General features: G+C 35.5%; 1 protein-coding gene across 1 annotated transcript in view; it reads left to right on the top strand.

The window, feature by feature from the left end:
* MED13L (mediator complex subunit 13L) overlaps positions 1-25369 on the top strand; it is a 288476-nt gene that overhangs the window by 130836 nt on the left and 132271 nt on the right. The window contains 1 exon segment of the mRNA XM_034638836.1: positions 16498-16582. Coding sequence (XP_034494727.1) covers positions 16498-16582 — 85 coding nt within the window.

The following is a 25369-nucleotide window of genomic DNA, read 5'->3' as shown; positions in this document are numbered from 1 at the left end:
GCTATTTTATATAGTGTCAGAATTCTTAGAGTCATGCCTCATACCATGCTGCCTTGTCATGTATAATATTCGTGTCCAAACAGTTGAGTAACATTAAGTTGTCTTTGGGTAGTAGGTTGTCTTTTGCTCCACTTTCTTGAGGTCACAATGTTTTTCTTTGTGGGAGGTTCTGTGCATTATAGTAAGAGCACAAGTATTGACATAGCCCTTGTGTGCATGGAGGTGGCATTCTTGTGTGTGAGTGAAGAGCTTCTCATGGTCATGTGGTACAAAGCAGCTGATGAGAAAGTGAACAGCTGGGAAAGGGGTACTTGGGATACAGGAGTAGTTAGGAAAAGCTGCTGGGAGATGACCTTAAGAGTTGAGACCCAGGAATACTCTAGCTACACAGACACAGGGGAATGTAAGGGCGAAGACCTTGAGCTCACTTGGTTGAAGAAACAGAGAGCCAGTACTGTTGAACCTGGAAAGCCAGTAGGGAAGAGAAGAGATCACTGGAGATGTGATCAGGTGGGACCTTGCAGCAGGCCATGGTAAGGACCTTAAATAGGTTATTAATGCCATGTGAAGCCATTGGAGTAGAATTTTCAGCAGAGGAATGCTATGGCTTGATTTAAGTTTTGAAAAGATCCCTTTGGCTTTCTCACTGAGAGTGGTCTCAAGGTGCCGGGAGTGAAAGCTGTGAGAACTGTTAACAAGCTTTTGCTTCTTGAAGAAGCTGGAGTGTAAAAGAAATTCAGCTATGATATCTGTACAGGGTGTTAATATGTATACCTTCTGTCCAAACAACATCTGTTTCATGTTTACTGCGTTGTGTCTTAAGGCTGTTTTCTTTATTATCTGATAAACATTTGAGTTGTAAGTCATTGTTAGAGGTAATATTGTTTTTGAAAATATGCAAATTTTAGCTAGGGTATTCATTGTCATTTTAAGGCTATATAGAGGTACTTATATTTAAAATGTGGTATAAAAAGCTTGGATAAAAATTTGTAGCAATTATAATTTTTGTTTATGCCATTAAGATATTTGAACATGCATCTTAAAAGTTGTGGTCATGGAAAAAAAAAGTTGTGATCATGGTATGTACAGTTGAACTTTTAACCTCTTATTAATCCATATGTAGTTTTTGTTTTTGAAGCACAGTTGAAAACGGGCTTTAAAATTGTGAGCTGTAATAGAGAATTGCATATGTAATAAATAATTATTTTACAACAAATATCTAATGTATATTTCCCAAGAAATATTACAGGCACCACAGAGGCTTTCTGAGTTACTCCTTTACTATCACATCTCTCCCCTTGTCCCTTAAGTGGCAAATGCTAATTAAAGTAGCTTTTAATTGTTATGCTTTTTAATAGCTGTTTTTTAAATTGTGGAAAGGAGAGTCAACATGGGCAGATAACAGTTAACAAAGTAATTATTAATATCATGTGTTCCAAAAGGTAATTTGTAAGTTAATTATGTGGCAAATACGTTTCCCTCCACCCCCCCCCCATGACAAACCAATTCTTAACTGGTGGGTAAAGTCTAAGGCTAGCCTGTAAAAAGCTGATTTTACCTGTATGCTTAACTCTACTGTTGATTTGGGTTCTGAGTTTTTAGATGAGAAAGAGTAGATTGGCTAGGAATTGATTCTATGAATATTTGAAATTTTCACAGTCTATCTTGGAAGGTTTTCCCACATTCTAGTGCACTTCATTAGAATTCTGCAGTTTGAGAGCTGGAAAGAACAGAGAAAGTAGAGATCAACTATGAAAGAAGCAGCAGAGCCAGGGAATTGTTAGCAGAGTGACCCAGGCTTTCTGGGCTTCTGGTTCTCTTTACTCTTCCTTTTTCTGAATGGTTGGCAAGTTCTGTCTTCTTTGCAAATTCATCATTTTTGTTTATGTTTTCAAATGAAGCCTCTGTAGAATTTCATTATTTACAATGGATAAAAACTGCAGCAATACTTACTGACATGTAGAGATTTTGGAAAGGGCCAGAGACTTGCTGGGGCTCTTCCCCAGGGAATAGTATTCCTAGGACCCCAGGGAGAAAACCACTGCTGGGCATGGTCTACTCAGCCCTTTCCCGCCCCAGATTGTTCCTTATCCAGAATTACCGGGTCACCTCACCCTCCAATCAAAATGCCATTCTGGCCAATTTTAGGAAGGAAACTAGGATTGAACTCATTCACGTCATTGTGTAAATAACTGATCTTCATTTCCCAAAGTGCATTCAGATTTCATAATTGAATCATATTACTGCAAGGGAATCTTGTAGTGTTGAACCATCTACACGAAGTGAAAATGTTGGCCATGTTGGAATATTTAGGTCATTTATAAATTTTTTGCTTATGAGTTGGAAACTGCTTAGCTTGTTAAAAGTTTTGGATAAAGACAGCTTTTTCCTGGATATGTTTCAATTTAAAGTTTTGAGAAGCTTTTATTGCTTTCCAATAGGTTGTTTTTGAATTAAAAAAGCATAAATTAATTTTGAAGACTTGAGGGGAGAATTATGCATTCTGGCTTTTAAGATTCTTCTAAGAACCAGGTTAATATAACGGAAATTCATATGTAAACCAAGTTGTTTGTTAATGCAAAATGTTCTCATTACTAAGAATTCAATTAAGTTGAATTTTTTAATAAAATTTTTTTGTAGTGACATGTTTGATATTGATGATTAATTTGATATCTACCAAACAGAAGACAGGCAGGAACAGTCATAGAAGTGATTTGATTAGTTTTGGGGAGTCATGACAAAGGAGACTTGAGACACAGAGTATAAATAGTGTAGATGTTATCCTCTGTAATTACTTATTTTATTCCAGATGATAAAAGTTTTAAACTTGTATGATTCTAACATAATGTGGTGCATGTCAGATTTCTCTTCCAAACATACAGTGTTTAAATGAACGTCAGAGCTCAGTGACCCACTTATACACACATTAAAGATAGGCTGCAGATTTCCTAGTGTCTAAGGCTGCAGATTTCCTAGTGTGGTATCACAAGTCAGAAAACTAAAATCCAGCAGCTAAAAATTGCTCAAGCATTTTGCCGTTCTATAAAAATTCATTCGTGCTACGTAACTTGTTTTTTTTAAAGCCATTTTAGTTCTCAAAGTTTTGTGAACCACACTTAACTTTTTCTCTTTGCTTGTTTTTATTTCTTTAGTTACAGATTTTCACACATATAAATTGTTTTGCTAGTTTTGTAGCACATTCTTAATTGTAAAATAGTGTTATAGAAAGCTTAAGAAAGAGACTAACCATAAAAAAATAATTATACAGAATCCACTAACCTTGAGAAAATGCTTTCCAGTAATTTGGTTTAACTGTAATCTTTCAATTCCTGGTTAATGTATATTTCTTCTGTTAACCACCTAATTCCCCATAAACAATAACCCAGCAACCTATATGCATGAACCCACAAAAGAGTGCAGTTGCGTGGGAATGTGGAAAATTGGTTCACTTTTCAAAATCCTATAAGAAAATTAACTTTATATATTCCAATATAATGCAACTTATGACTTTTTTTCTGTTTAAATTAGGGCTTTTATATCTATAATGCAAACCTTTTGCCAGATACAGTGATTGATGAGCTGGGGAAATGATAAAAAGATATAAAACAGTTATTCTGCATTCCAGTTTTTAATAAAGAATACATTTCTGGTTTTTTTTTTAACTGTTTTACTTAAAATAGAAAGCAGGCTTTTTGTTTTGGCCTAGCTTTATGTAAAGGGAAAAAAATTACTTTGTAGTAAAACTACATAACGGAAAAAGTCAAGAGAACAAATTATTTTGTAGTAAAGGTAAGATAACGGAAAAAGAGAAGAGGGTTAGTATTGCTGTTGAATTCTGTAGTTCTGTGGTGAAAGGAATGGAAGGAAGGTAGGTCAATAATAATTACAATTAAGATGACAAAAAAAAATTCTGTGTTTCTTTGCCTCCAAAGAATTGGATATGTAGAATGAGATTGCTTGGTAAGGGTCTGTTCTGTTTGCCATAGACTGTCTAGCTTAAATGCAGGCTGAAGTACCCATCAGGTCTCAAGGATATGGCACAGAGCCTGGTCTAGAGAAACCTTTGTGTACTAAGTATTCATAGTAGTCATCTCCCCTCCACCCCCCTTCTTTCTCTCTCTCTTTTTGGGCAGATGTTATTTTTGCTACATTTGCTATTTTAACCTGTCAGTTAAAAAATAATTACTATGTCAGTATGGCTGGCGGCTCATATAGGAAAAATATGCTGTCTCTTAATCAAAGGTGATTACAGTTTTTTCCTGTCTGTAAATGTGCTTGTTGTGTAACGAGAATGCATTAGTCTCAGCCTGATGTACGAAATGAAAGGCAGCAAGAAGCAGCACCATTGTTATCACTCCAGGCGTGTCTAATGAATCGTGTTTCCATGTTCTCTCGGTCACGCCGAAGAGTGCCCTCAGCCAGGGCTAAGCCTCCTGTAAAATGCTCTTTAAGATTATTGTAGCAAGAACAGAAATGCTTGGTGAGTGGGGGTTGGGAGAGAAAGCCAACCAGACAGCTGCATTTCAAACAGTTACAGCTGCAAGGATTACTCACTGTAATAGCAGTGACAGACAACTGTTTGAGCTTTAGTGTAAAAGGCAATTTGGGGACTTGCCCTGTCAGAATTTTAGTAGTAGTAGTGGTGGTGGTGGTGGTGGTGGTGGTGGTGGTGGTGGTGGTGTGTGTATGTTTATAAAATGTTTGGTGGTATTAATGATTTAAACTAAATGTTCTAACTGAACTGCATATCTGGATTTCTTTCTCAAAATTTAATTCTATCTTGTGGTGGTTCCTATTCTAAGAATGTTGATCTTTCTTGTAATTTCTGAGCATGTAGCTTTTTTTTTTTTAAAGCGTGTAGCTGTTCAATAAATAATAGCCCTTTTAAAAAAAAATCTGTTGCAAGCACAAAGTGGTACAGAAGAAAACAATCTAGCAACCAAAGATAACTTAATTTCGATGGCTGTCCTTCAGGCCTTTGTTTATGTTTATTATATAACAAAATTAAGAGCATATTGATACCTTTAAAAAGTAAAAAGTAAGAGTTTTAAAAATCTCTGAAAGGAGTAGCAAATGGGGGCAAGTGTGGTTCTTAGAAGTCAGTAACAGCCTTTGTGCAAGATTTTTTTCCCCCACTGTGTAGCTAGTAAAGAAACATTGTTGCCTGACTGTTTTCTGTGGCAATTGTCTTTTGAAGGGCTTGTTCAATTTATCTAGAAATTTAGTTTTATGGTCTCCTTCAATTTAAAGTTTAGTAGCTTTACATGGAGTCCTGTGATCCATTGAAATGCTAACTTGGGTCATGTCTCAACTGCTACAATGCTGTGTAGAAACCATCATTAAAATTCTGGTTATCCTGCAACTCGCAGAGAACTCATGCTGTTAGAGGTTCCTTAGTAAAACATTATACTATTAAAAATTTGAATCACAGATGGTAGCTACACTTATGGTGAACATAGCATAACATAGAGAAATTGAATTACTATGTTGTACACTTGAAACTAATGTAACATTGTGTGTCAACTATACTCAAATTTAAAAAAAATTAGAAAAAAATTTGAATCACAACTGTGCTTCTGTCCAATGAATATTAACAATATTTGTGATTCTTTAAAGTTGTAAGTAGGTCAAAACAAATGGAGTATTTTGATCTATATCTTCTATTCTAATTCTTATTTAATTGATTAATTGACATTGGGAAAGTTAAAATCCATTGTCAGTATAGATTTGTTAAGTCATACCAAATATTCTACACCCACAAGTAATTCAAGGAAATCGGAGCTCTGAGTAGGTTAAATTTAATATAAGTAATAAGTCCATTTAGTTATTAATGACTTTAAATATAGATTTTACAAGGCAATCGATGGCAACATAACTGTGATCAATCGTGTTGTATGTAATTGGATTTTTTATGGGTATAATGCTATTTTCAGAATTAATGTAGCATTTTGCTCCTTTGTTACTCAATTTTTTATTGTCAATTTTAAGAAAGTAGATACTTCAAAATTCTCTCTGTATTTATCTTTAAAGCATTTCATTTGATGCAACCCATAAAATTAAATTGATAAATGTTTCATTATGCTATCTGCTTAATGCAATTCTTAGGTGATTTAACAATTTAAAGCAGTTAAAAAAAATAAAGCGGTTAAAAAAACTAGTATGCTTTATAAATTGCAGATAAAGGTAGAAAACAAAGACAGTGGGCAAATTATAAATCCTGCATTCAGAGCTGTGCTATCCTTAGCAGTTTGTCACTGAAATCTGCCTGGGAAGTAATCTCCTTGTTTTGTGTCCCTTGCTTTAGTCTATTTGTATTTCTGGAGTTTGGAGCAAAATTTGATTTTCAGTAATTTTAATGGCTGAATAAGGAGTGCCATCCCTGAAAGTGCCCCCCCCCCCCATATTTGCAATGGCCGATGTGGTTACTGAACTCAATGTTCTGGATAATAGGTTTCATTAGTTTTGATGCCTGAGGTAAAAAAGCAGTAGGTGGGAATAAGAAGTGTTTTTGATGTCTAGACGTTCATTTCAGCTGTTGCTGCAATATGATACATTAAAAGGAAATATGTATCATAGCTCAGAGGAAATATGTATTCTTTGAAAGTAATTCTACTTTTAAACTGTGTAAGGCAGGGTGACCTAAATTCTAAAAGCATGAGCTTGAATTTCTTCAAGGTTTCACAATTTTTATGCTCCTCCCTACCTGATTCCATTCTCCCTCCTCCCACTTTTACCCCTTCAAGTAAAGTATGTCAGTTTCATTTGTTGAATTGGAAGGGCTATCTTTCCAAGATCTCTGCTGGGAAACACAAAATCATTGAAGTATATGCTGCTTTGATATTTTGCCATATTGACTTTTTTCTGTACCTTTTATATGGTTTTTCTTCAGAGAAGCTTATTAATTCTGCAAGGAGCCACGTTTCTCAAAGTTGAAAGAAGTTATATTACAATTTGTGAAGATTTGAAAAATTATTTGGGCACTAAGTAATAATTACTATTTAAAATTTCCTTTCTAAAACACTGTCTCCTGCTCAATGAAAAACATTTATATAGTACTTTTGCAGTTTAAATATTTGATTATGAGGATTAGTAATATTAAAAAGTGTTGAATAACAGCAATGTAAACAAATTCTTTTTATAGCTTTTACAACTTAAGTGAGATAACTTAGTGCCAAAATAGTTTTTCTTTGTAAATAGGCAGCTGTGGTACTACTTAGTTTTATTTTTCTGTTTTAGCTTGGCTGTAATAGATCATATAACAACAGGAGAATGTTTTAATTCAGGAATTCTTTGTTTTGGTTGAATCTTGCCACTCATTTATTGTATACACATTTTAGGTCTTTTGGTGCTTTCTTTTCAGAGACTAACAAACTTTTAGAAAAATTCTTCCATTACATCTAAGTAGATTTATAGTCATCTACAAAATAATCTTATTGCTACTTTATATTCTTAAAGAATTAATAAGTGGTTAAATGTAAACTGGAAAAATAGAATTAGAAAGGCTCCTTTTTCTTTTCTTTTCTTTTCTTTTCTTTTCTTTTCTTTTCTTTTCTTTTTCTTTTCTTTTCTTTCTCTTTTCTCTTTCCTCTTTTCTCTTTTCTCTTTTCTCTTTTCTTTTCTTTTTAAGATTTTATTTATTTATTTGACAGAGATAGAGACAGCCAGCGAGAGAGGGAACACAAGCAGGGGGAGTGGGAGAGGAAGAAGCAGGCTCACAGCAGAGGAGCCTGATGTGGGGCTCGATCCCACAACGCTGGGATCACGCCCTGAGCTGAAGGCAGACACCTAACTGCTATGCCACCCAGGCGCCCCTCTTCGTTCCTTCCTTCCATCCTTCCTTCCTTCCTTCCTTCCTTCCTTCTTTCCTTTCCTTTCCTTTCCTTTCCTCTCCTCTCCTCTCCTCTCCTCTCCTCTCCTCTCCTCTCCTCTCCTTTCCTCTCCTTTTCTTTTCTTTCCTTTCCTTTTCTTTTCTTTTCTTTTCTTTTCTTTTCTTTTCTTTTCTTTTCTTTTCTTTTCTTTTCTTTTCTTTTCTTTTCCTTTTTAAGATGGAGACAGTATACCTTGGGGAGATTGTAGGTTTCATGAAGATGGGGTCCAACACCTGCAGGCTTTCTTGTAAATTTCCTGGTGATGCTTTTTCTTCTCAGTTCACCTTGGAAGGGAGATAGAGAATTAAGTAGTGAATGTATCTCCCTTCATTTATAGAAACTTAATTTAGATTAACTAGTAACCTGGTCCATGTCTCTCCCCCACACTCCCCTTACTTTCTGAAGAATCCAAATATCAAGCAAATGGAATGTTAGTTTAAATTTCACTTTGGGAGGAAGGTATCTCAGAAAAAAATAGTTTAAAAGGTATGATTTTTCTCTGATTTTATCATGGAGTTGTTTAAGTAGATTACAGAAGCAATTTCAATTTTGTTTAACCTTTGAAAAAATTACCTGCAGCTATTTAGAAAACGTTAATTTAAGGTGCAAATTGTGGATCCAAGGGGAAATTTGACTTAAGTGTTGAAGGTTGCCTTTGTAGCTAGCATTAAGAATAAAAGAGGCGGATGGGATGGGTTAACGTAACACTATCCCTGTGGGGAGGTGTGGTATAGCGTAAGGAGCATGGGTGTAAGAGTCAGAAAACCTGGACTTAAATCTCATCTTTGCCACTAATCCTCTTAACTGGATATAAGGAGATTTTAGATTGAGGCTGAATCCAATGAAATTTGAAAGGTATGTGCACATCTAATATTAGGTCAACTCAGCACATGTTTATAGATATCTGATATATTCTAGTCACTACAGCTATGAAAATAAATTGCTTCCCCTTGAGTTTAATTAATGTGATAATTTGTATATTTACTGTTCATAAAAAGTAGATATAAAATACATTTGATCCTGTTAGCTTCTGAATATAGCTATATATGACTCTAGATTCTTGGATTTATTAGTTGTGTGACCTTGGGCAAGTTTAAGATCTTTAAGCCTTAGTTTTCTTATTTATAAACGGAGATTAGAATAAACTGTATTGGTCAGAATTCTTCGTTGCAAACTAAGAAGAGGAGTTGATTAAAAGAATGTTGAGTGTCCACAGAACTGTTTGTCTGTGGATCAGTGCTGCACACTTGGTTTGGTGGGAACACTAGTGCCGTCACCCCGACACTAGATGCTGCAGCACCTCTGCTACTTCAGCATCAGAAACTTGATCTTACAGCCTCTCTTTCTAGTGGTGACAGGAACACCTATGTCTGCTGTCTTCTGTGTCACTACATCCAGAGTCAAAGGTGTGGTGCAGGAGCATCCAGTGGACTTAAGCATATACGTCCTTGTCCATATTGCAGAAGAGGATGGAAGAGAGCATCTATTTTCAGCTCTCGTTAGGGGTGACTGTATTTGACACCCAGCAGAACGTATGAAGTAGGCAATTCCCAGTGATAAGAAGTCAGATACTGAGTGGCTGAAGTGAATGCCACATGTCCTTTACTCTGTATCGTAGCATTGTGGTGAAAACATTCTCCCCACCCCCCATTTATAGGTAGTGCTCGATTCAAAGCTTGGCACATAGAATAAAGCTTCAGAAATTTAGAAAGGTTGTTTCCTAGGTAGAACATCAGCCTTGACTATAACTTATTTTATCTTACTGTTATTTTAAAATAAAGGACCTTTCTTTTTTCTTCAATGTTTGATAGCTGTACTGCAAAGGATTTAAAGTTGTTGTTGTCTTATAGTGGTTTTCAAAATCTATATTAGCTTTTTGAGAGCATTCCTAATTTCTAGCCTGGTGCTTGAGGCTTAACATAGCCAAGAACTGTGGGCCCCAGTGTGTGTTGGCCAAATATCTATTAGATTCCAAAAAGGCTATTCTAGAATTTAACTTGTGTTGACGTTTTAGAGATTCATCGAAACGTCCGTTGCTCTTATATTTCTGGAAGTTTTGCCCATGGAGTAGATAAGAAAGTTTGGTCTGACTTTTGTTCCTTTCTGCAAGTATGCTTGTTATATAAAATTTTTGTAGATTAAAAGCGTAGCAAAACAATGCTTTATCCTTAAATGGATGGCCTAATTGATATTATTTACTAGAGGGGTTATCCTTGATTACAGTGGTCGACTTCCAATAAATTATTGACTACTCTTAGATCTTTAATATAGAAGATGAAATTTAGATGTTCATATGAAGTCCAAATACTGTGCCCTTGTAAATGACCTCTGCTGACTTATATTCTAAATTTTACTGGTTAGTTTATAGGATAATTTATAATTTTCTGTTGTTTCTTAAGCTTTAGTATACTTAAACGAGACTTTACTATAGTCTGATTTGTTTTGCTTTGTGTTACTACTTTCTTCTCAGCCTTCTATTAAATTGGTGCCTAAACTTTATATAAATTTATATAATATAAAGTAAATTTATGAGAATTATTGTATAAAAAGTAATATTAATAAGGGTATTTTTCAGACTTTCAGTATCTGAAAAATTTTTGAGAAATGTTTTAGAGAAATATTTGTTTTCTTTGTATTATTTGCAGTCTTAAATACGAAGTACTTAATACAGTTTGTAATATGTTGTATTATAAGGGTGGACCACTCTAGTCTGTAGTCTCTTGTGGGTGAAACTGTTTTTTGCATTTTGTTTTTTTTGCTTTTAATAATTTGTGAATGAAGGTTAACCAAATAAACCATATCGTTTGGATAAAAACAATCATGTTCAGTGTACGTAAGTTTAGAGTGGGAGTCCTTCTGATTCATATCCTGTTCTCATTTTCAACACTAAAAATATAAAAAAAAAATCAATGTAAGTGCATTCATAATGGCATAGGTTCAGAAGAAGCCATGTCTAGTAGTAAAATGAGTTTATGTAGAGCAGTAAAAGATTTTAGGTTTTACTCTTTTTAGTGTATAGTTTTTTTTTTTTAAGATTTTATTTATTTATTTGACAGGAGAGAGCCAGCGAGAGAGGGAACACAAGTAGGGGGAGTGGGAGAGGAAGAAGCAGGCTCTCAGAGGAGAAGCCTGATGTGGGGCTCAATCCCAGAATGCTGGGATCACGCCCTGAGCCGAAGGCAGACGCTTTACGACTGAGCCACCCAGGCGCCCCTGTTTTTAGTGTATAGTTCTACAAGTTTTGCCAAATGTACACAGTTATGTATAACCACCACCACAATCAAGATGTAGAACAGTTCCATGATCCCCCAAATTTCCTATGCCCCTTTGTTATCAACCACTCCCATTCTAGGGATAGGAATGGGAATCCACTGAACAGTTTACATTACCTTAAATTTGCCTTTGCGAGAATGCCCTATGAATGAATCATAAAGCATGTGGCTTTTTGAGTTTGATGGCTTTTTTTCACCTAGCATGACATTCATCCATGTTTTGAGTGTATCAGTTCCTTTTCTTTCTTTCCTTTCTCCTTCTCCCTCCCTCCCTCCCTCTCTCTCTTTCTTTCTTTCAAGACTTATTTATTAGAGCGCGAGAGAGAAAGCACTGAGGGGCGTGTGAGCTAGGGTATGGACAGAGGGACAGGGAGGGAAAGAATCTTCAAGTAGACTCCCTGCCGAGCACAGAGCCCTACACAGGGCTGATACCAGGATCCTGAGATCATGACCTGAGCTGAAATCAAAAGCCGGCCACTTAACTGACGGAGCTACCCAGGTGCCTTTTATTTCTGAATAGTATCCTAGTGTATGGATTGTCTACTGTTTGTTCTTTCCCCAGTTGAGGGACTTTTGACTGGTTTCTATTCCCTGGTATTTTTGGAAAAACAACAACAACAAACCAGCTATAAATATTTGCTGCAGTTTTTCATGTGGACACAAATTCTTATTCTACTTGAACACACACACACACAATGGATATTGCTGGGCTGTATGGCAAGTGTATGTTTAACTTCAGAAAAAATTGACAAAGTCACCTTTTCTAAAGCGGCTGTACTATTTTTGCATTCCTGTCAGCAGTACATGACCATTGCGATTACTCTGTATGCTCACTAGCACTTAATATGTTCAGTTTTTCTTTTAAGCCATTCTAATAGATGATACTGTGATTTTCATTTGTATCTCCTTAATGGCTGGTGATGTTTTGAGCATCTCTTCATGTTTTTATGTGCCATTTATGTATCTTCTTTGGTGAAATGTTTGTTCAGATCTATTGTCCATTATCTAAAATGTTTTTTTCCCCCTTGGTGTTGAGTTTTGAGATTTTTAAAAAGAGTATCATATTGTAAACACAAGTTCTTGTCAGATATGTGATTTGTAACTGCTTATCCTTCATCTGTGGCTTGACTTTTTTGTAGCTGAACATAACTTTTCTGTGTTTTTTTTTTTTTTGAAGAGCAGAGTTCTTTATTTTGATGAAGCCCTATTGAATAATTTCATTATGGATCATGGTCTTGGTGTCATATCTAAGAAATCTTTGCTAACCTAAACTTTATATAAAGATTTTCTTATGTTTCTGAAATATTTATAGTTTTAGGTTTTGCATTTTGGGGTTTATATTTCTATATGGTATGGCCTATGATTTGAAGCTCATTTATTCATATTCATTTATTTCAGCACCATTTGTTGAAAAGACTGTTCTTTCTCCACTGAATTACCTTTGTACTGTTTTTGGAAGTCGATTGACCATATGTTTGTGGGTCTGTTTGTGGACTCTTTATTCTGGTCTGTTGATCTATATATCTGTTCTATCTCTAGTACCACACTATCTTGTCAATTCTAGTTCTGTAGTAAATCTGGAAATCAGGTGGTGTAAGTCTCCTAGCTATATTTTTCTTTTACCACATTACTTTGGGTATTCTAGTTCCCTTTGCTTTGTCATATAAATGCAGTTTTTCTCTTTCTATAGAAAATCCTGCAGAGATTTTTGATTATAATTCAATTGACTCTATAGATTCATTTTAGAAGAATTGACATCTTGACAATAACTTTTTCTGTCTGTGGTCAATATATACCTCTATATTTATTTATGTCTTTTTTATTTCATTTATCATTATCACAGTTTTTAGCATTTGGATCTTGCACATAATTTGTAAGTTTTATATCCAAGGACTTCATGGGTTTTGGTGCTATTAAAAATGATAATCTTAAAAAATGCAATTTCTTATTCATAATAATATATAGGAATATGGTTTTTTTGTTAATGTTGGTTTTACTATTCTCTGTTCTAGCTAAACTCATTTTTAGATCTACTAGCTTTTTTCTTTTGATTATGTAGGATTTTCTAATAGTCATGTCATCTGTGAATAGAGATGTTGTATTTCTTCTATTCCAGTTAGTATGCCGGTATTCTTTTTTTTTGCCTTATTGTATTGGCTGACACCTCCACTAAAATTGGAATAGGAGTTGTAAAAGCAGACATCCTTGCCTTGTTCTTGATATTAGGGGGAAAATATTAAGTCTTTTGACATTAAATATGATGTTAGTTGTAGGTTTTTTGTGATTGTTCTTTTAAGAATTTTTTTGAAGGGAAAAAATCAGTTCTACAGTCTATTTTAAAATTGTTGAAATCATGATAAAATTATAATGGTATCTAAAAATTGCAGTTGACATTGCTCAAACTTGTTTAGTATTCCACATTGTGTGATTGGACAGCTGTAACACCTAGACATTTCAGAGAAAGTATTTCAGGACCATCTGAGGAAGAAATAGAGAGTTATGGTTGTTGTCTGAGATGGGGCGCCTGGGTGGCTCAGTCGTTAAGCATCTGTCTTGGGCTCAGGGTGTGATCCTGGTGTCCTGGGATCGAGCCCTGCATCAGGCTTCTCCACTGGGAGCCTGCTTCTTCCTCTCCCACTCTTGCTGGGTGTCTCTCTCTGTCAAATAAATAAAATCTTAAAAAAAAAAAAACATTTCAGATGAAGTATTTCAGGACCATTTGAGGAAGAAATAGAGAGTTATGGGTGTTGTCTGAGAACTTTGACATCTTCCGTTAAGGTCAGAGTAGCACTAGCCTTAAAAAATGATATCACGAGGAAGCAATTAGACTTGAATATGAAGTATTCTATAAGATACCTAACTGGTTTTGTCATTAAGTTAATGGCATGTTGGAAAAAAGGTGAGCTGTTGTAGAGTAAGGAGACTTAAGAGATTTGACAAGGGAGGCCATTGACCTTGTTTAAGTTCTGATTTGATGCATACCAAGCTATGTACTTTATATCAAGAACAAAAAGAAAGAAAAAGCAGGGTGGTTGAAGCAGATGACAAAGCATTGATAATTTGGTTTAGAAATTTATTGGTCCTGTTACTTTAAAGTATGCTTGAAGATTTTAATTAATAATTTATATATACATTTTTGAAGATTTTATTTTTTTTATCTGTCAGAGAGGGAGAGTGCACACAAGCAGGGGGAGTGGCAGGCAGAGGGGGAAGCAAGCTCCCCACCAAGCAGGGAGCCTGACGTGGGACTTGATCCCAGGACCCTGGGATCATGATCATGATCAATGCCAAAGTCAGACACCCAACCGACTGAGCCATCCAGGCATCCCAGTAATTTTTTTTTTTAAAACAACGTGCAGAATAGGTGTCACCAACTTGGAAAGAAGAGTGGAACTCTTCACAAATGCTGCATTACCAGCACTCTTCATGACACAAGAGACTGTTATGTAGAAAAACACTGACACTAGTGACCAAGGTGAAATGTGATTCAGAAGAGTCACACACTGAATGCTGATGACATTTTAGGAATTTTAACCTTTTTTGTTTGGGGGGGCTTATATTGTCCGCTTATCTATGTACAGTAATGATATTTGGAAAACATATCAGTAGGGCGCCTGGGTGGCTCAGTCAGTTAAGCCTCCACTCCTGGTTTTGGCTCAGGTCATGATTTCAGGATCATGGGATCCAGCTCAGCTTTGGGTCCCGTGCTCAGCAGGAAGTCTGATGCTCTGCTTCTCTTTCCCTCTCTCTCTGTCCCTCCCCCCTGCTTGCTCTCTCTCTCTCTCTCTCAAACAAATCTTAAAAAAAAGAAAAACATGTCAATCTTTAAATAATTGTACAAAAAATCCTAAGTGATAAGAACCATGTTATAGTTTTATTGGCAGCTTACCTCCACCCCTTCACCTCCAGTGATGTATAAAAAAACTGTGTTTCTTAAAATTGATGGTGTCTTACAGCCAGTGAAACACATTAGGAAGAAAAGCAAATTAATATGGGGTGTTCATTTTATTGAAATGTTAGCTCTTTTTCTCACCCAGGAAAAGCTCTCCCCAGAAGATAAATGTGTGAGAACACAGATTCATGACACCTTCATTCAGAGGATTGTAGAAAACTTTTGGTTGGTTTGTCTTGAACAGAGGCAATCTGTTGCTATCAGGAATGTTTGTTTATTTGCTGTACTTTATTTCCATTTCTTTAGTAATAAATAGTGTTTCTGACGGAGGTTGCTTTGGGTAAATTTGGGTAAATCATGGTTAGCCACATAGGCAGGAAAATAAAAACCTATCTGACATACCAAAAATAAAATTATCTAGTTTTATCATTTAAAAAAAGTCCTATAGATAAAACCCATGATTGTAAATACACTTTTTCTAATTCTGTGTGACTGGAGAATATGGAGATGCATTTTGAGATGTCTTTTGGTACGGTAAAAGCATTACAAATGCATTGTGGATTTAACATGTGTTTTAATCCTCTGTCAAAATTTTCTCTGGTGAGTGCTTTTGTCAAGATAACAAATAAAAGGTAGAGAAAATTTTCTTCTGCAAATGTCGTTTCCATCCTTCCAATTTTTTGCTATCTTGAACTGAACTAATATAATTTAAAAGGAAATTAGCTGTCTTCTCTAGGGTGTTTTATATCCTTTTATATATGAAAAGAATGTTAGGAATGCATGGGGCATTGTTAGACTGTTGGGTTCTCTTGGTGTTAGAGTTACTTGTGACTCAAGTGTTATATTTCCAAGGCAAATACCTTTTTTTCCAAAATGTCAAATATTAATGAAATTATGAGTTTAGGAAATAAATTTGGTTTTGTATTAAGATTTAATTTCCTGGCATTTCCCCTAAAATCATGTCCTTAAAATCCTATTGAGATACTGCCTTTAGAACATTTAAGGAAATTTGAGTAACTGACGTTTTTGAATATTTTCTCGTTTTAGTTTTTCCTCTAAAAATACAGATGCTAACCTTAGCATTAGTTTGTGACATTTTGTTATCTTTAGATAGAATTTTAACAGAATTTGTCTTTGTGGCGCCATTAGGTGGAAAGATTAATTTGAGAATTTAAAATGATTTCAAATTTTGAATAATCGCGTTGGAAAGACTTTTGCTGGAGAGGGGTTGTACCATGCTTATATTCTGAAGACTTTAAAATTGAGACATGTTATTTCCTTCTGTACATAGGTTTTTTTTTCATGACTTTAGGCAAGTATTTAACTTCCTTTCTCAGTTTCAGCAAGAGATCATTCATTTCAATGAATTCTTTAACTTTGCTTTAGAGAAATGTTTTGAAAGTTAATTTTTATTTGGACGCCTTTCTTACTAGTTCAATTTTTTGTTTTGTTTCGCTTTTTTCAGTTGTGGAAGAAGGACTTTGGGAAAATGGCCTTTCCTATGAGTGTCGGACACTGCTCTTCAAAGCGATCCACAATCTGTTAGAAAGGTAAGAGAAGGAACAGCATCACAGTTCTTTTGAGACACTCAAGTGTAATGCTGGACAGTCCCACGTTTTCCTGTAATTCTCAAAATGCTTTCACATACAATTTTATGAAGATAAAATTATATAAATCTCATTTCTTTTATATTGATATAATTTCAACCTTAGAGAAGTTTCAGGAATAACACAAAAGAACTTCATATATCCTTTTACTCAGATTCACCAACAGTTTTTCTTTTACCCGGTTTGCTTCATACTCTGTGTGATTGCTTGCCCTTTTACTCTTAACATGTGTATTTTAAATTCATTTCCTGAGCCACTCGAGAGTCATTTGCGCACTTGAGATTGTTCTTTCTTTAACCCCTAAGTGTTTAGGTGTACATTTCCAAAGGACAAGGATATCTTCTCATGTAAGCCCTGTACAATTATGAAAATTAGGAAATCTAGCATTGATAAAATGCCATTATCTAATCTGTAGTTCAGCTCAGATGTTATCAGTGTCCCAGTTATGTCCTTGATATCTTAAACCCCTTTCCCTCAAGATCCAATCCATGATCATACATTTTAGTTTTCATGTCTCTTTAAATTTAGAAGTGTTCCTTAGCCTTTCTTTTTCTTTTTTGACATTGACATTTTGAATGAGTTCAGGCCATATATTTTATATAATGTCCCTCAATTTGAGATAGTTTCCTCATGATTAGATTTAGGTTATGCATGTTGTAGTAATATCATAGAAGTGATGTTGTGTCTTTCTTAGTATGTCAAAGCAGGAGGCCTATGATTTCTGTGTCAATGATATTAACATTGTTGATCACTTGTTTGAAGTGGTGTTTCGTCAGATTTCTACACTGTAAATTAGTAAGTACATGTTAGTTGTGACCTTTGTTAATTCTGTCTTTGTAATTATTAAGTAATTTGTGGCCAGATACAATGAGATTGTGTAATTATCCTGTTACCACGTTTTGACTCACGTTTTATCTTCTATTGTCTAAATCAGTTAGTAGAGTTATGGCTGTAATGTTAATTTTCAAATGTCTCCTTTCTTTCTGCTTTCATTGGTTGACTTTTAATTTTCTCATGTACACGTGCACGTATGTTTTTAATCTCCCGTAATCTTTTTAGCTATATAAATTTGGGGAAATGGGTTTCTGTTTTATTCAATGGATTATACTTCATTACTACCATCATTTATTTTGTTGTGTAAATTCTTCCAGATTTGGCCAGGGGAAGCCCCTTCATGACGGCTTCTCTGGCCTTTTGACCTGTCATTGTTCTTGTGCTTCTTTACTTACGGCATAACAGTATATTCCTGGATCGGATAGCGTCTTAAGGGGAAAAACAGATGAGCAAGAATGTGTTAATTAAGAACTTCTATGGGAAAAACTTTTTTCACTTCTCTTTTTGAGTCTTTATTTGGTACTTTGAGGTGATCAAAGTTGAAAGGACATTCTGGTACCATTCAGTTCCTTATCCAAGCTGTTAGTTATGGTGATGTCACTACAGCGTTGATGCTTAGGGGACCTAAGCTGCAGTTGATAAGTTGTCACCATTTAAGTCACTCAGAAAGAGTGACCTTTCCCACCACATTTATCCTTTTCATTCTGAACTTCAGTTTCTGCCTTTGTGCTTTGGAGTGGACCTAGAAGCCATCCATCTGTTACTAAGGTAGTATATTTTAGAAGTATTGATTTTTGAGAGTTGAGTATATTTTAGAAGTATTTTAGAAGTATTTTAGAAGTATTGATTTTTGAGAGTTGAGAATATTTGATAATTCTCTCTCCCACTGCAAAATAAAACAAAAGTACACACAAAGTCCCTTTAGGAAAATGTGGAAACTTGACTGTTTCTATAATCCGATGCCATAACAAAGCTCCTATTATCTGTAAAATAAAGTACTGCACGTTTAAAGCCTTTTTTTTTTTTAAGATTTTATTTATTTATTTGAGAGAGAGAGAGCACACAAGCAGGAGAGCAGCAGACGGAGAGGGAGAAGCAGGCTCTCTGCTGAGCAGGGAGCCCGATGCAGGGAGTCTGATGGGGGCTCGATTCCAGGACCCTGGGATCATGACCTGAGCTGAAGGCAGACGCTCAGACCAACTGAGCCACCCACGCCCCCCCCCAAATACAGTCCTTTTGATGTAAATTTGTAATGTATATGGAACAAAACACATATTTTAAAAAATAGCTGTGTTTTTTTAATTTAATTTTTTTCAGAAAAAATAATTTATGGTTGAACTGTATTCTTTGGAAGAAAATTAGAAGAACAGAAATACAGGGAGAGAAGAAAAATGCAAATAATTCATTTATTCTTTGCTCATGAATTCCAAATCTGTGATGAAAACATAAGTTCAGGGGCGCCTTGGGTGTCTCAGTTGGTTGAGTGTCTGTCTTCGGCTCAGGTCATGATCCCAGGGTCCTGGGATCAAGCCCCATGTTGTCTTCCCTGCTCATGGGGGAGCCTGCTTTTCGCCCTGCTCATGTGTGCAAGTGTACGCACGCGCGCTTACGTATACACGCTTTCTTTCAGACAGACAGATAGATAGATAGATAAATAAATAAATAAATAAATAAAGTCTTTTAAAAAAACTCCTGAAGTTCAGGTTGAGGAGTTATTTGATAGGAAAGTTAATTGTGACATATGCAGTGTGTCATAGAATAAAGCTTTGGACGGTTCTAAAGAACTTGGGGTTAGACCTTGGTTTGATTTTACAGTCTGTTACTTGGACAGTTACCCTAACCTTACCAAGCCTGAGTAAACACCTTTAAATTGAGTATCGGATACTGTGCACCTTGAGTTTTTGTTAGATGATGTATATGATGTATGCTGTATAATACTTGACCTATTGTTACTGTTCAAGAATTTTTAATTCCTTTCCCCATAAATTTATTACTTTTCATACTTTGATTTGAATCCTCTTATAAGACTTTATTTTGAAATAAAACTATTTCTTTTAGAAAATAATAATCAAGCTATTTAGCTCCCTTACTACAATTAGAATGGACAAGTTGAGACTTTTTTGAAAAATTGTAATAATTCCTTTGTTTTTCAAAGTAATGTTCTCTTTTCACCAAACTTTAAGTAGCTGTGTTGTATGTGTGAAAATTACACTGCTTGTGAGGCAAGGAATCATTTTAAATGGTTTGTTTTTAGCTCTATTTATATGTCACCAGAAACTGGCTTGGCTAACACATGCTTGCCCTTTGTTTGTCCCTAGCTTAGACCATTTGCTGTAAACTTACTTAATTTGTTTACAACCTAAATTTATTGAAATATAGTTTACTATCTTATTCCTGGTCTGGCAATTTTCTGTCATGCCTTTCCATTTCTATTCAGAAAGATCAACTGGGTTTCCTGTTGAGGGTGTTTCGAGTTTCTAGCATGAAAGCCAGAATTGAGGTTATTGAAGCAGATCATAAAGGAATATATCACCTGCAGGGTGTTTGTGCTCCCCAAAGTATTTTTTTCCTAGTTCTCATATTAACAAAGCTTATACTAGTGATGATTTATTATTTCTGCTTTTTTTTAAGCATACGGATTTGTTTAATTAAAAGGGAATTCCATTAACTGCTTTGAGAGGCTCTCACTATATAGCTAAATAAATGTCATATAAATTGATCTTTTTTTCCAAAAGGCAGCAGTTGCTAGTGTATACAGAATGATGAGTTACCGCAGTGGTTATTAAAAATAATTTCACTATGGAAATTAAGATAATATTGTAAACTTCTCACAGAATAAGATATTTTCATTTTATTGCTCTTGATTGGTGCCGAGGTAATACTATATTGATGTGTGTATTTTATTTTAAATTCTAAGGTAATAGGATTTTAAATATTGTATCTTTCATTTACTTATTCCTCCTATAGCTCTTCAGTATTTGCATACACTGCTAGCCAGTGTCATCTGTTCATTAAGTAAATCAAAAACCTCACTGTTGCTTACTCAAGAGCATTTTCCTTCGAAGTGTCAGATAGAAGCTAACATATCTGGCTGTAATATTACATATCTTTACAGGGGCACACGTTGTTACAAGTAAGTCCCTTTCTTCATTGCCTCCAGAGATGGAAGATATTTTTTATCTCTTCTCTGCCAGCTTAATTAATATATATGCTGGGCAAGTGACTTAAGCTTGCAGAGCCTTTGTTCTTTACCTATAAAATGGTAAAGGATTGTTTTGCTCAGCACCTTTCTCCTTGTAAGAGCTCAATAAATGTCTAACTGCTGTTAATATTAGCGAATAGAAATATCAGTAATACCATTTTCAGAATTGGACACAACATTAAGCCAGTTAGCCTGTTTACCCAGATAATTCTGGAATCCCATTCTATAATAACCTTTTTACGTGGTCATCCATCCTTTCCTTGGAAACTTCTGATTGTTTGAGCACAGCTTTTTAAAGGAGTTCTTTTCATCTTCAGAGAGATGTTAGAACATTCACTTAGTTAGATGTTAGAACGTTCATTGTTTGAAAGTCTCTTATGCTGAGCAGAAATCAGTTTCCCATAATTGTTTTAAAAAATCTTAATCCTATTCTTTGGAGTTCATATATAATTCATCTAATCTGCTTCCATGTGGTGGCCTGTTTAATATCTTGGTACCCTGAGTTTTTTGTTTTCTTTGGTTTATAGTTCTTATATAATATTGGACAATCCCCACGCCCCCACCTTCCAGATATCCCTCTAGTCAGTCCCATTCTCTTCATTTTGACTGCCACTGGCCTACTTTAAGAAGTCATAAGTGTTTGATGAAGTTTTGCAGTGGCCTCATCTATAGTTAGGTTAGGCTCAGTTGTGCTGCAGGAACAGAAGACGTGAAAGATCTTACTATCTTACAACGATTGAAGTTTTTCCTTGCTCATGCTGCTAGCCCCCTGTGAGTCATTTGCTAGTAGCACTGCTTATAGCCTCTTGCCTCCGGGCAGGAATCATTGCTGATGGGGCAGCCCTGTCAAAGACTTGCTGGGCTCCTGATAGAGAGCAAAGAGTAAAGGCAGAATGCATAATGGCTCATTGAAGCTTCTGTTGAGGAGTGGTGTATGCCGTTTCTGTTCACGTTTCATTGGCTGAGAAATTTGCCACCAAGCTTAAAGTTACATGGATGAGGAAGTATTGTCTCTCTTATCTGTAGGAGGTACCCAAGTCACATGGCCACACTTGATGTTAATGGGACAGGGAGGGATAGAGCATATTTGGGGAAAGGATACAGTCTACCATACCTTTTGATTGAGGTCGTCTCCCTTCTCATACTCTGTCCTCCAAACTGGTGTTGGTTATATTACTAAAATACAGATATGTTTCTAAAACACATAATTATGCATATATTTATATACATTTTTAAAAAGTTTGAGCCTTATTGACTTCTTTTAGTATATTCTTGTGATTTTTTTTTTTTCATTCAGAATTTCCATATCTGAGAGTGTTTGGGTCTTTTAAGTTTTATAGTTTTAGATGATGCAGTCATGCATATTTTTTTCTCTTCTGAGACAGTAAGCGTGGTTGTTATTTTCCTAAGGACTGATTGTCCCTTTTTGGCAAAATACCTGGAATGATAAAATGCCATTAATTTTGTTTTTACTTGTATAGACTCTCTGTTGATTTTCCTTTTGTTTTCTGATAATGTCCTGGTTCAGATTGTTTTCATCAGTCTTTGCAGTTAAGTGGGATTTTGTTATGTACTGACAACTTCTCAAAGGTTACACTTCGTGTTTCAAGTTTAGGCTGCCTCACACTCCTCACTAGTGGAAAAAGACCTAGGCTGGGAAGAGATTATGGAAAACCAAATCCTGGGATCTTTTCCAGTAGTTTGTTCATTTGGCATTTTTATTATATTTTTTATTTTTTAAAAAATTTTATTTATTTATTTGTCAGAGAGAGAGTACACAAGCAGGGGAACTGGCAGGCCGAGGGAGAAGCAGGCTCCCCACTGAGCAAGGAGCCCAATGCGGGACTCGACCCCAGGACCCTCGGATCATGACCTGAGCCGAAGGCAGATGCTTAACCAACTGAGTCACCCAGGCATACCATTCATTTGGCATTTTTAATATTGTAGGTTTAGTGGCTATTACTCCTATGTTATTGTAATTGGTATAGTTTTCATAGTATACTGTATCCTTCTCACCAAACTCTATCTCAGTGAAATAAATTATTGGTTTGAAGAGCTATAAAAATAAGAAAAAAAACCAGGAAATGTGTTCAGTTCATATCACCCAGAGTTTTAGTGCTGCCTCAGTGATTTGCATCACATGTGGGACTTTCTTGCTTTCGTATATCTTTGTGGAAATGCTTAAAATATCTGGCATGCTATCAAATTGGCATTAAATGTGGTAGTATATTTTAATTTTAGTTGTCTTAAGTTTTTAGAATAAAACACATAAGCTGATTTTGATGGAGAGGTATTTTTTTCCCTCTAAAGTGCAAATAACTGCTTTGCACACAATAGAAGATTTTATGGGTCTTTTGAAGCTGTTATGCTCTATCCTGTCCATACTTACTTAGGGAGACTTTAATCTGTGAGTATTGGACATTTGTAAAACATAATGGCCCTTTAGAGTAGTCCACTGGTGCTGCTTTCCTAATGGATTGCCAGCATAGTCACCCCATGGTAATTTATAACACAGCTGTAAAATTGCCTTTGGCCCAGAGCTTCTTGGTTTGCTAAGAGTTGGTGTTTAGAGGAAAGATATTCATTTGGAAAAGTACAGTAAAAATAACATGGAGAAAGTTGGAATTATAATTATGATAGCAGTAGCATTATATTTGTATATTACTGGCTTTCAGTGTCCTGTGGTATTGTGATTTAGTAGAGGTAATCATCAGAGGGCAAATGAGCACTGTCCTTGGATGTGCTGGTTCAAGAATTTAAAAATAATAAATATATTCACTAGAGCATGGTGGTATGAACAGGCCTAGTTGAAGAAATGGTGATAGAATTTTGCTACATTGAGAGTCCTTGGGTATGAGTAATCAATAAATTCCCATTTTATTGAGTTGTGGTAGTGTGCGTTTCTCTAAAAGAAGTAGGAAAATGAGTTGTTAGATCTAAGGGGCATATTCTTTTTTTTTTTTTTAAAGGTTTTATTTATTTATTTGAGAGAGAGACAGAGATAGTGAGAGAGAGCATAGGGGGGCTCCCCACTGAACAGGAATCCCCCTGATACAGGTCTCGATCCCAGGATCATGACCTGAGCTGAAGTCAGACACTCGACTGACTGAGTTAACCAGGCACCCCAAGGGGCATATTCTTTTAAAGGAAGAATCACTATAAACATTATAGACACAGGTGAATAAAAGCACATATCTGCTGTAAACATTTAGAGAGAGGCGTGTTCATCCTAAGACCAATCAATTTATATCTATTTAATATTTTTAGGACAGAGAAAGGATTAAGACTTTCAAAAAAATTTAAAAAAATTTGTGGCTGGACAGTGGGATTGATTCAAACTAAAAGCTTGAAATTAGAGGAGAGGTTCTTTGGAACAACATTAGAATGGATGTTTAAAGGTGAGGGTAGCCCTACAAAAATGCCTAACCTTACAGAGATTTTGGAAAGGATGGAAATGATAGTGTTTGCTTGGCCAGACGAGGTAGCATCTGCTAGGGCACAGTAGGAACCCAAAATAATGAAGATAGAAGGGATCAGTTGAAAAAGATTTCTTCAGCTTTTAAGTTACAGGACTTTCTTTTATTTGGTTGGGAATTGGGAGAAATTTCTAGGAAGGAGATTAGTTTTTAGGAAGGAGACTTTTTTGCATGTTTATTTGATATAGATTGGAGTGGTAAGTTAGAGGCTTTGATCCTGGTGAGGAACTTCTGTTAGGAAATTATATGAGGTTTATTCTATCTGAGCAGCTCCGTAACCAGATAATAACACTAAAGTGTACTTTGATTCAGGGTGTGATAGAGAAACACTGTCCTTGGACTTTTTAATCTTTGAAAACTGTCACACCTGTATAATTTGAGGTGCACAGAAGGACCCAGAGCCGGCGGTGGCTCCCTTCTAAACCTCCAAACGGTCCCATCTGGGAAATAGTTTGATGAACGAGGCTGTGGCTGCTGCTGTGGCACTTGTAATCTTACACCAGGTCTGCCATGATTTTGGGATTAGAGATTGAGATTTGCCAACTTTTTGGAGGCACGGTCTTGTAGTTGATGATTTAGAGTCGTATGGCATGACCCGGAAACGTGTTTGCGTGTGTACACATATACACATGCACATAACAGACACACAACCTGATTTCATTTTCATTTTTCAGCAGCTGTTTTCTTCTTGAAACAATGATTTTTGGGAGGTAGTAGGGGGCTGGGTATTATTTTCTAAAGAGAAATACTTCCCTAGAATTATTGCTTAAAGAACATTTTATAAATCTGGAATCACATTGTGACCTTGCAAGATACTATTATACTACTTTACTCAATTATGTCATATCTTAATAGTAAGGTAATTTTGGAAATCTCAATAATAATGACTGGGGTTACAGAGTGAACAACTAGGGTTAACTGACATTCTTGGTGCTATTTACAATGTTGATTTGAAGCAATTCTTGGTAGATGAAGTGTCTGATACGTTATATTTGTCAAGTTAAATATAAATTTTGTCCCTTAAAAATAATAAAAGTTTATAGAATATAAAAAGGAGAAATTAAATTTCTGATGTTATTTAGTTTTTATACTTTAGAATTATCTCTCTTAAAAAGATTTAATTCTGTTCTTCTAGTGTAATTAAAGTATATGGACAGTTGTGCTAGTCTTCCTATCTTTGTGATTTATATTTTTTTAAGCATCTATGTGATTCCCTAC

The sequence above is a fragment of the Ailuropoda melanoleuca genome, chromosome 12 (assembly GCF_002007445.2).
Source record: "Ailuropoda melanoleuca isolate Jingjing chromosome 12, ASM200744v2, whole genome shotgun sequence".
Lineage (NCBI taxonomy): Eukaryota > Metazoa > Chordata > Mammalia > Carnivora > Ursidae > Ailuropoda > Ailuropoda melanoleuca.
The sequence above is the reverse complement of the archived record's forward strand: the minus strand, read 5'-3'. Positions and strand labels throughout refer to the sequence as shown.